The 12,068-nt window shown below is 43.4% G+C and overlaps 2 protein-coding genes across 5 annotated transcripts in view; one reads left to right on the top strand and one right to left on the bottom strand.

Moving 5' to 3' along the window:
- The window catches only part of ADAM9 (ADAM metallopeptidase domain 9), a 108,027-nt gene extending 102,314 nt beyond the window's left edge, over positions 1-5,713 (bottom strand). The window contains exon 1 of the mRNA XM_054497740.2: positions 5,356-5,713. Within this exon, the coding sequence (XP_054353715.2) occupies positions 5,356-5,452 (97 nt within the window). The 5' untranslated portion in view covers positions 5,453-5,713. The remainder of the gene's footprint in view (positions 1-5,355) is intronic.
- TM2D2 (TM2 domain containing 2) lies at positions 5,068-12,007 on the top strand. 4 transcript variants are annotated; one of them, XM_054497743.2, is made up of 4 exons: positions 5,068-5,908; positions 6,716-7,192; positions 8,858-8,973; positions 10,987-12,007. In XM_054497743.2, the coding sequence occupies exons 2-4, from the start codon at positions 7,007-7,009 to the stop codon at positions 11,198-11,200; spliced, it is 516 nt and encodes a 171-aa protein (XP_054353718.2). In that variant the 5' UTR covers positions 5,068-5,908; positions 6,716-7,006; the 3' UTR covers positions 11,201-12,007. The 4 variants fall into 4 exon arrangements, with proteins under 4 accessions (XP_054353718.2, XP_054353719.2, XP_054353716.2 ...); XM_054497744.2 differs by lacking the exon at positions 5,068-5,908 and adding an exon at positions 5,943-6,082; XM_054497741.2 differs by lacking the exon at positions 5,068-5,908 and adding an exon at positions 5,943-6,288 and having other exon boundaries at positions 7,105-7,192.
- Positions 12,008-12,068: the final 61 nt, after the last annotated feature.

The following is a 12,068-nucleotide window of genomic DNA, read 5'->3' as shown; positions in this document are numbered from 1 at the left end:
TAGCCAGGCATGGTGGTGCGTGCCTGTAGTCCCAGCTACTTGGGAGGCTGAGGCAGAAGAATCGCTTGAACCTGGGAGGTGGAGGTTGCAGTGACCCCAGATTGTGCCACTGCACCCCAGTCTGGGCAACAGAGTGAGACTCTGTCCCAAAAAAAAAAAAAAAAAAAAAGAATTCTACCTAATTGCAAAGCAAACAAATCTGAACTCCAAACCATGGGCTTCTCTCATTTTTTTCCTGCCTACTACATAAACAAACAGCCACTTTTAAGTACTTCCACTGTAGAAAATAAAAATAAACCTGGCCTCCACATTCAGGATAAATAAGATAACTTGTTTCCAAAGTATTTCTTGTACAGAAATTGTTTCAATTAGATCTACAAAGCACTATTATTTCGAGCCATATAATAGGTTGGTGCAAAAGTAATTGCAGTTTTTGCCTTTTTTTTTTTAATCATTCTAGTATTCACCAGGTCAATTCCAGATAAATACATACCATATATTAATAACTACCTTTGGGCTGGGCGTGGTGGCTCACGCCTGTAATCCCAGCACTTTGGGAGGCCAAGGCGGGTGGATCACAAGGTCAGGAGTTCAAGACCAGCCTTGCCAACATGGTGAAACCCTGTCTCTACTAAAAATACAAAAATTAGCCAGGTGTGGTGGCGCACACGCCTGTAATCCCAGCTACTCAGGAGGCTGAGGCAGAAGGATCGCTTGACCCCGGGAGGCAGAGGTTGCAGTGAGCTGAGATCGAGCCATTGCACTCCAGTCTGGGCGACAGTGCGAGACTCCATCTCAAAAAAAAAAAAACTACCTTCAAATATACTTAATTATAATTTCTACTGCTATGTCTACACTCTTACTTTTTTTAGTGTTACACTTTCCTTAAATATTTACCCATCTTTACATTTAAAAAGAAATGGCTTCTGTTGTTTGTTTAAGCGTCCCTTTGGGAAAAACACCACCCATTTCTAAGATTTAATGCCCTAGACAATTTAAGTTCCTTCCTCCAGCAAAGAATTTAAGTTCTTTGAGACCAAGGACGGTATCTTATTCATCATGTATTTCCTGCACTGGTACAGTACGTACTCAATAAAATATGTGTTGAATAAATAACCTCTTCTGATGGTTATAGCTAAACAAACATAGTTCTGATAGTTGTAATTATCACATATGACTTAAAGTGAATCTTACTTTTTATGATTAACATCTTTCGTATCAACTTTTCTACAAATCTACATAGCCTACACATGTGTCATTTTGATAGCAAAATCATATTTCATTGTATTGCTATTTACAGACTGCTTAATCACTTCTCTTAAGTGGCTGGGATGGGAGGTTAGGCCCAAGATATCTTCACAACAGGATTCTCAGCCTTTCAATAAGACTGATCAGAATCAGGCTCTCCTGGGGTCTACTCATATGAAGATTCTACACTACTAGAGGGAAGACGTTAAAATCATCCTAAAATGACTTAAATCATGAAAAATCTCATTAAAAGAACAACTCATCAAAGGGAATGTCTCATTCCCTTTGAGTTCTGCCCTACAATATAACATGTTTGGGGGTGATATCATTTTATTTTCTTCCAATAAGGTTTAGTAACCCAATACTTACAATACCATAAACATAAATAAATACAAACAGAACCGCATATTTTAAAACGGACCAAGTTAATTTCTAAGGTTCCCTAGCTCACTCTTAAAAGATGTGATTTAAGGCCAGGCATGGTGGTTCACACCTGTAATCCCAGCACTTTGGGAGGCTGATGCAGGAGGAACGCTTGAGCCCAGGAGTTCGAGACTAGCCTAGGCAACAGAGCAAGACTGCCTCTCCACACACAAAAAGTTTTTAATTAGCCAAGCATGGTGACGCACCCCTGCAGTCCCAGCTACTCAGGAGGCTTAGGCAGGAGGATTGCTTCAGCCCAGGAATTCGAGGTTACAGTGATCTATGACTGTTCCACTGCACTCCAGCCTGGGCAACAGAGCAAGACCCTGTCTCTCAGAAAGAAAAAAAAAAAAGATGTGACTCAAGCAGCGTCCCACATATGACCACTTAGGGAAAATAATCTGATTAAAATAACAACGTGAAATAGAAAATAAACTACAATAATCTCTCAATATACAAACAACACTGTGCTACCCAACTTTAGTTGGGTTCACATTAGACCCATTCAAAGACTGTGAGAGAGGCCGGGGTGCAGTGGCTCATGCCTCTAGTCCCAGCGCTTTGGGAGGCTGAGGTGGGCGGATCACGAGGTCAGGAGGTCGAGACCATCCTGGCTAACACCGTGAAACTCTATCTCTACTAAAAATACAAAAAACTAGTCAGGCATAAGGCTGAGGCAGGAGAATTGCTTGAACTCCGGAGGTGAAGATTGCAGTGGGCCGAGATCGCACCACTGCACTCCAGCCTGAGCGACACAGCGAGACTCCACCTCAAAAAAAAAAAAAAAAAAAAAAGACTGTGAGGGATTAGCTACTGAGATACCAAAAGGACTGCATTCATTTACGAGGCAGTTCCATAGCGCTGACTCAAAAGGATGGCATGACTCCAAGCCTCCAGTATATGTTACATATCAAAAAGGAAAAAGAAATATGAGGCTATGTCATATGTTTGAGCTTGCGGATATTCCCAAGAAAAAGCTTCCAGTTACTTAGAGCTTGCATCTTTCGGGGGATTCCATAATAAATTCTATTATAAACCTGGATTTTTTACAAAGAGCAAATATAAATTTGGTAAGTTAAAGCTACAAGTGCTTTTTGAAAACTGTCTTGGAAACCAGGAACTAGGTTTGTACATATTTTAATTATATATGCTTTCTTTTTTACTTAAAGGTTGAAAACCAAATCATCCTTAAATGTAAAAGGCTACATTCTCCTATCAGCACAAACACAAACATATCAAATTTAAATATTTTGCTGGCATCTGAAAACGAGATTAGTATGGATCTAAGTTCTTACTACACAAATCATTTTACAGTGACTCACCATGAGTAAGCTTTCAAAGTCATTTTCTTTAGAATGCCAGTCTTTGTTTAAAAAAAAATTCTAAATCTGTTCCTCATAATTACTACCTTAGAAAATCAGAAGAGGTTTCATACCTGATTCCCCTTGTTATTTTTTACAATGACACAGTTACCTTTGTCAGTTTAAAAACAAACAAAAAAAAAAAGTTTACTGAAAGTTAGCTGTTTGGAAATTAGACTGCATTTCCTCATTGAGACAATGTTATATATAGATGGTAGTAAAAATCCTATAAAACCTACTTAACTCCTAATGTAACTGACGTGTGCCTGGTACCTCAAATTCCTCTTTCAATCCTGGAAAATGTTTCAGTGCACGTTTTAAACACCTTATACTGCAAAAATGTGGTCAGCTGATTTTGTATGAACGTTCCCCGAGACAAACAAGAGTTGACTCACTGCACACTATTACAAAAGCCTCTTAACCGGTGTCCCAGCCTCTAGTCTCTCCCTCCTAGATTCTATCCTCCACCGTGTTGCCCGTTTTCTTAACAGAAAATGAGATTAGGTCGCACCCCTACTTAAAACCTCCACTGCCCAAAGAACTTCCTACGGGGTGAAGTCCAAACCCCTTAGAGTTCAGCATAGAAGACTCTTCCCAACTGCTAACAACCTACCTTAGTTTGATCTTCCATCCCTCCCTTTTATAGTCTGCATGAAGACATATTGACATTTTTATTATTTCCTAAAAAGTCATGTTCTTTCATATGCCCCCCGCCCCACCATACTCTTGCAAAAATTTTCCTCTGCTTAGAATGTATTCCTACTATTCTACTTGAAAAATCACCGATGTAGCCCAGTTCAAATATTATTTTCTCTAAAAATCTTCCCCAACATCTCTCAGATGCGCTTAGCATATTTGGTCACCTTCTGCCCCTCTACAAGCAACAGAGTGGTGTTTATAGGAGTTCCATAAACGGTGGCTAAACTTTGAAGAGGCATACACACGCCGAAGTGAGGAGCCGGCCAAAACCACAGTTAAAGACCATCAGGATATTCCATTCATCTAATGCAGGTCGGTAATGACTGACATTTATATTAACATTTAAAAATACAGTCTTATTTACATTTACAAACACAAAAAAAATCACAGATTAATAAAACTCCGGATGTATAATCGTCTTCACCTTAAACATCGGTGAATGTTAACCATCTAGAATACCACCGGAAAAGTAGTTTTAACCAGAAGAAATTTGGCAACTTCCCATTCAAAACATTTTCAGAGTTTCAACATTTCCACACCGGGGCAAATTTACTTAATTTCAAATGAAGCAGCAAAAGATAAGAAAAACAAGTAATTAGTTTCCCGAAGGTCAACAGTCCTGCGTTGAAATCTTCTATCATCACCTTTGAATAACTTTCAACCAATGATTTAGTAAAAACTCCCATTCTCCATCATCCTCTGTCGCTGATAGAGAAAATACAGCCATGCAAACAATTATCTCATACAAAATCCAAAATAAACTACTTGTTTCCAGAAAGACACCAGCGTGCTAACAATTTGCTTCCACTATGTTTGGGCATCCCCAATACAAGTATCTTACATAGTCAAGGGCAGTTTCGCAATTCAAAAACGATTTCACACAGATGATTTAATTCCTACAATAATCCTGTGAGTTCAAGAGAGCAGGGATTATCTGTCCGGATTTAACACAGTACGAACCCAGTAAAAACACAGATTTTTTAAGAATGGTTTGGCTATAGAAAGGTAGCACATCGTTTACAAAATATTCTTACTACAAAAATGACCCAAGAGAAATGAGCGTCCTCCCACCCACCTTTATTCCACCATTAAATTTAGCTGTGTTGACCCAAGGATACCATGAACGTCAAAATTTCAAATTATAACCTGCAGCAAAAGTTTCATCTCTCAGTCTCTTTCCAAGCGACATTAACTCCACGAGCGAGAGCCAGCTCCCTCCCTGCAGGCGTTTGGAGGACTGAACGCCTGCGGGCGCGCCCAGCCTGCAGGGCTCCGGCCCGCCGAGGTCAGCGCCCGCCCCAGCGCGGGTTTCGGGGCGTCTGGGGGACCCGGCTTCGCGCGAGGAGGCGGGGGATGGGGGGACGCTGGGCGTTCTTCGCTCCATCGAACAGGACACGGAGGAAGCGGTGCCGGGCAGCGGACCCGGGCCAAGAAGGGCTTGGGGCGCCAAACCCCGCGCCTCGGGTGCTACCCCGGTCCGCACACACCTGGAGCGGCCGCGCCCCCCGACCCCGGGTCCAATCCCCAGGCCGGGCCCCTCCACTCCCAGGCACCACAGGTTCACTCCGAGCGCCCCGTCCCTAGGAAGCAGCCGTCCCAACCGACCCGGGGGGCGGACACCCACCTGGCCGCGCCGCACCGAGGACTGGGCCCACCAGGCCAAGCAACAACAACCACCGGACGCGAAGGGTCCCCGAGGGCAAGCCCGCGCCAGACCCCATCTCGGCCGATTCCGCAGGTTCCTCTCAGCACTCGGTCGCCTCCACCTCTGCCTCTTCCATCATTTTCCAACCCTGCCGGGGCCCCAAGTCTGGCCGGGAAGCGCGCGCTCCCGGGGACGAGCACGCGCGCGGCACTGACGCAACTGAGCCCTCGGTCCGAGCTCGCTCCCGACATCGCCTAGCTGCGCTGACGTAGGGAAAAATCCAGTCCCCGGCGCGAGAATAGGATTTCTAAACCGGCGGTGGCAACCCGCACTAGTCGGCCCGCCAGTCATATCCGCCCCGCCCTGCCGGCTGCCGGGCACGCCCACCTAGGGGGTCGAAGGATCCGATTGGAGGACGCATTCGGCGCAAAAGAAGGAGGAGCATGAGACCCAGAAGAGGAATCGAGAAGCAGAAGCGGAGGGCGGTGCAGCCCCGCCCGTCCGCTCGGCCTTTTCTGGTTGGTTGGCGGAGGTAGGTGGAGCGTTGAGCTGCGCGTCCATTGGCTGTTTGGCGGGGCTACGCGGGCGGGGCTACGCGGAAAGGCCTGACCACGCAGTCCTTGGGTCTGTGCTGCTGGCCTGGGGTTGTCGTTGAGGCCGGGTCTCCGCTCATGTGCCCGGGAAGATGGTGCTAGGTGGTTGCCCGGTTAGTTACTTACTTCTGTGCGGCCAGGCGGCTTTGCTGCTGGGGAATTTACTTCTGCTGCATTGTGTGTCTCGGAGCCACTCGCAAAATGCGACCGCTGAGCCTGAGCTCACATCCGCTGGCGCCGCCCAGCCGGAGGGCCCCGGGGGTGCTGCGAGCTGGGAATATGGCGACCCCCACTCTCCGGTCATCCTCTGCTCTTACCTGTAAGCTACCAGTGGTCGAGGCGGGTGGACGTGGAGGGTGTGCCAGGAATATATGGGTGTTAAGGGAAGGCAGCGTTGGGGGGACGCTGCATTTTTTCAGACCCTGCCCCTCTGAGGACCCAGTGGTCATTCCGGAGGCAAATACCATGAACTAGGTTTCTCACAGCCCGTGCAGAGAAAACCCTTGTGTGTCAGTGACAGAGCTTTTGGAATCCGCAAAGAGGAAAACTGGGTAGGAGTAACATCATATAGCCTCTGGAAGAAGGGCGTAAGGTTGTGCTTTCTTTGCCCTGCGCCCTTTAGCCCAAGGAGAGTATTAGTCGGTCGATTCGGTGCCAGTACTGAGTAAGGGATAAATGGAGTAACTGACTTGTCTCTGCCTACAAGGCATTTTTTAAGAAAGCAATCAATATTCTTACCGTTGCAGAATCACGCCATTTTTTAACATCTCTTTTTGATCAAACAAGAAAAGGCATTTGGGAAATGCAAAGAGGACTGAGAATACTTTGGCTTAAATTTTGCCCCCAGAATCTTGTTGTTTGCCTACTGAAGAGATGAAACCATGGCAGAAGTAGAATCCTTATAGAAAGAGGACCAGAAACACCTCCCTTCTCCAACAAAAGGTTCATTTGGGTGGCTGTCCATTTGACCTGCTGTGCTTCAGTTTAATTGGCTTGGAAAGAGGTCAGCAGGGTGAAACTGAACCCCAGAAAACTTGATGAAGGAATGTCTTTTGCCTGTTCTGATTACGTGCATGCAAACAGCGATTTGCAAAGACCGTATGATGATGATCATGATCTTACTGGTGAATTACAGACCTGATGAATTTATAGAATGTGAAGACCCAGTGGATCATGTTGGAAATGCAACTGCATCCCAGGAACTTGGTTATGGTTGTCTCAAGGTGAGTTTTTGTTTTGTTGTAAGAGCAAACCCTTCAATAACGAAATAGGAATGTCTGAATGCTATTACATAAAAGTATAAGAGGTACAAAGTTTTGTGAAGAATTTCCTCAGAAAGACCGTTACTGGAAATTTCCAGTATGGCCAGGGTCAGTGACTGAACAAGATATTTGGTTTCCTTATGAAGGAGCAATCTTTGTGCCAAAACCACCCAGGTGCAAAGACCAACCTGTCTTTGGTTCCTTTGACCACTGACAGATTTTGAAACTAAAATGTCACCCCTGACTCTCCTTCAAGGCATGAACCTTTCCTGAAAGAGCAAAAGAAAGTCTGTGCACTTTGCAACACTGGTGATGGATTGGGCAGTATCTCTGTTACACATGCATTTGGGGCAGAGCTTCTCTTGCCAATGACATTTCTTTTCTCCAGGCAAACAGGTTCCACCATGTCCTTAGGAGATAGATAGCGTCTATCAGTATATGTCTTTATAGGACATTAAAGCATGCCAGCAGAAGCCGTTGGTTAACAGTGGCTTCTTGGAATGGAAAAAAGCTATTAAGTTTTATTAGTAATATCCGTAAAGCTGAGTGTACAGTTCCTAATCAGTCTCTAAAAATAACCAGTGAAGTTCATGTATCTCCTCCGCACCATGGACTCAGCATCCTATTATGGCACATAATGCAAGTCAAGATTTGGTCAGGTGTTAAGAGAATGATGGGAAGGCATTTTTTGTACTAAATCAGACACAGAGGAATAAACCTGACAGTAATAAGACTAAAAGGGCAACTCTTACTGAAGTTATGTATAGATAAATATTTTTTAAGACAATGAAATTTTACTCTGTTGATAATTATTGATTAAAGTTTGAGTTAATATTGTATAGAGATCACTTTTGCCCATCTTAATTAAAAATTGAGTTTATCCTGTAAGCATTCTTATTTCCCAGTCCCTTCCATTTGAGGAACTCACCAATGAAAATAGTAATAAGCACTGATATAAGGTACCAGTAAAAAATGAATATCTGTGATTTCTTGGCTAGAATTCAGTTAAGCAATGGTAAGAGGCCCAGTTCTGAAATTTTTGGCTGGAATTTAAACTTACAGATGTCCCATAGATATCAGGTAATACACATTTATGACCTAAATAAAGTCCTGAGTCAAATAATATCCTGAGTTCTTTCCTAATTCTATTCATTTTTAATAGATACAAAAGAGACCTCTAATAGGCAGTGACTTTTTAAATACCCACTCCCAAATGCTCAGTTATATGCTTTTTCCTGTAAATATGTATATGCTTATATATATGCATATATAAATATGTATAAGCATATACATATGCTTATAAGTATAGATAAGTAAAGCATTGTGTTCATCTCTTCTAAATGGCCTTTAATGACATTGAGTGTGTTTGGGGGTTTTTTTTACTATATTCTTGAAGAAGCCAGTCATGAAGAAGAAAGCAGGAGTTTATTTAAGACAGTGTACATTTAAGATGGACTCAGAAGTGTGTCACTAAATTCCTTGCCCTTGAACACAGCTGTACCTCAACCTTGTTGGAATAATTGCAGTCCTGAGGCAGCATTTATTCTTTTATTAGTGAATATAAAGATAGATGTTTGTGTCACTTGCTCTGGTGAGTTGGTTTTGGTCTTGGTTGTTATTCCACAGTTCGGCGGTCAGGCCTACAGCGATGTGGAACACACTTCAGTCCAGTGCCATGCCTTAGATGGAATTGAGTGTGCCAGTCCTAGGACCTTTCTACGAGAAAATAAACCTTGTATAAAGTAAGTGTTACTTTGATTGGAGTAGTTGGTACTTGGTTGGAGGTAGAGCCATTTTCCTTGTCTTTTTATTTATTTATTTTTTGTTTTAAGAGACAGGGTCTCACTCTGTTACCCAGGCTGGAGTGCAGTGGTGCAATCACGGCTTATCACAGCCTGGACCTCCTGAGCTGAAGCAATCCTCCTGCCTCAGCCTCCCGAGTATCTGGGACAACAGGCACATGCCACTGTGCTCAGCTCATTGTTATTTTTTGATATGACTTTTTTTAAGCACCAAAGAGGGTCTATGGCTACCATTGTGCATAATTCATTGACAGAAGCAATATGTTTATAGTAGAGAGGACTCTGGACTTAAGCCCGGAAGGTGAAGTTCTAACTGTCTCTTTCTCTAACTTGCTAAGTGCCTTTGGGCACTCAGTTTATCCCTTATCTACAGAATTTTGGGCCAGATGATCTAGCCCCAAAATTCCTACGATAGATATAAATCTTGTGCAAATAGCCTTAGTATTTCAGGAATAAAGGTTTTATTATAAAAAGTGTAGGCTCCACACTGAAAATCAGTTTATCATAAAGGTAAAGGATCAAGGTCATTTCTGTAAATTCTGCTTGAAGGCACAGAATTGCCTTGTACAGTTTGCTAATGGAAAGAGTCTATGACTATGATTAGTAATATTAGAGTAACTGCAGCTGTGTCAGCACAGTGGATAAGGGCAGAGCCTTATGAAGAAGTCCTCGCTTTTCGCTGCCACGAAACAACAGGAAAGAGCATATGGAGATCAAGTGTTCATTTAAGGACAGTGCTTCCTTAGAGAACTACACGCAGGAAGCCAGCTGAGTCTCAGGAAAAGAGCCTCTACAGAGGAGGATGGGAGCCCAGACTCCTACTCCAACCATGGTGCCTGTTGTGCAAATGTGCTTGATGACTTCTTGTCCAATCCAACTCTGCAAAAGTCGGTATTTGTTCTTAGAGATGCTCCATATCTTAGCAAGTATTCTGTTGAGACCCTCTACCAACTAGAGATTCTTAGAGGAGAGTAAAGTAAAGATGAAGAGGGTGTATTATAAAAAATGCGTATTTTTTTTTTGGAGATGGGATCTTGTTCCGTTGCCCAGGCTGGAGTATAGTGGGACAAACAGACAAACAGGGCTCACTGCAGCCTCGACCTCCTGGGCTCAAGCGATCCTCCTACCTCAGCCTCCCAAGTAACTAGGACTACAGGTGTGCTCCACCACACCTGGCATTTTTTTTTTTTTTTTTGGTAGAAACAGCGTCTCGCTATGTTGCCTAGGTTGGCCTGGAGCGCCTGGGCTCAAGTGGTCCTCCCATCTTGGCCTCCCAAAGTGCTGGGATTATAGGCATCAGCCACCACCATGGTCAAAAAGTTTTTTAAATTATTGTACATTATGATGTTTGACATCTTAAAAACCTTTCTGGCTGTGAAGAGACTGCCCTTCCTGAAGCTAGTCATTTCTTAGAGATAGCAAAGGGCCCAGCCAGCAGCATGCCTTTGATATGCAAACTAGTCTAGAGACTTATCTTCTGTTTCTGGCTTATACACCCCAGGAAATAATATTCCTCTGCCTTAGTCTTCTCAGGTCCAAGTGCCAGGTAACCAGGGACCACTCCTATACCTTAGAGCCTGCTGAGGTTATTCAAACTAGCCGGTTCTAAACTATTTGCCCTGCCCTGTCTTGCCTTTCCTGCAGAAACCCCAATGAAGATAGTGGCCAAAAACCTTCCCCTCACTTCTATCTTCCAACCACCCTGGTATCTTTGCCAGGTAGCCCTGTATAACATGATGTGCTTCCTGTCTCTGTGACCTATGAGTATAATAAACTTTGGTTTTTCCTGATCCTCTCACCTCACTGACCATATCATAAAAGAAAATAAAATGGAGGGTAAAAGGCCACAGAGGGTCCACTGCACTGTCTCATCACTTATGTTAAATTCACTAATCCTTAAGGGTTTAAATTTTCGTGCAGTAAAACATCGTCCTTTTCATTCCTTTCACCTAGGTATACTGGACACTACTTCATAACCACTTTACTCTACTCCTTCTTCCTGGGATGTTTTGGTGTGGATCGATTCTGTTTGGGACACACTGGCACTGCAGTAGGGAAGCTGTTGACACTTGGAGGACTTGGGATTTGGTGGTTTGTTGACCTTATTTTGCTAATTACTGGAGGGCTGATGCCAAGTGATGGCAGCAACTGGTGCACTGTTTACTAAAAAGAGCTGCCGTCATGGCCCAGGGAGGCAGGTGAAAGCTCTGTCTTCTGAATTCATCTCTACAGGCTCAGAACTCCTCTTTGATATCAGACCTGACGTTATTTTCCCTCTTTTGGAGGGCATTTGTTTGGTTAAGAAGGCTTCTTTGGACTTTGGAATTTCAACCCAGATTTTACCTTGCAGACGGAATGACAAGCAAAAAGTGCTGTGGGAATCAAATTTGTTCCTTTTCTTGTGCACAAAACATAAAGGATAGTGGCGAGTTTACAAGCTGTGGATGGGTTTCCATAGTCTTCCTTTCTGTACATTGCTATATATATCTTCAGTCCTTTGGAGCAAGTGGACCTACAAGTTGAGCAAAATGAATATTTGTATCCACGTTCCTCTTGTGATCCTGAGTCTTCGTGCAAGGAGATCTGAAGCTGAACAATGAAAATCTTCAGCAGAAGTAGAAATGGCCGTGGATTGTAATACACACTGAAATTCTGACTTTCTCAATTTAAATGCAGAATAAATTTTGCCAACTTGGAGTACTGTATGAGTATTTTCAGTAGGGGGAGTAAACTCAAAATTATATTTGTTTTGCAGAAACCTAGTCATTTGAAATGAGCCATCCTATTAAGCCCTCTTGTGTCTCCATTATGTTCCAGAGGCAGTATATGCAGTGCAATAATTTTTTCATTCCGCTTATGTTTTGAAAGCCAGCGGCATCAGATGTGTGAGTTGAGCTATTCCTCCTGGCAGAATTATCCAATCTAAAAATCAGCATTTACCAGCCCATGCTAATAAAATTAAGATTTCATACAAGTTTCTGTAAAACTATTCTTCGTGATTAGCTCTCCCTGTGGGCTGCAGCAGTCAGAAAGAG

The sequence above is a fragment of the Pongo pygmaeus genome, chromosome 7 (assembly GCF_028885625.2).
Source record: "Pongo pygmaeus isolate AG05252 chromosome 7, NHGRI_mPonPyg2-v2.0_pri, whole genome shotgun sequence".
In the NCBI taxonomy this organism is placed as follows: Eukaryota; Metazoa; Chordata; class Mammalia; order Primates; family Hominidae; genus Pongo; species Pongo pygmaeus.
This window is presented reverse-complemented; position numbering and strand designations above follow the sequence as displayed.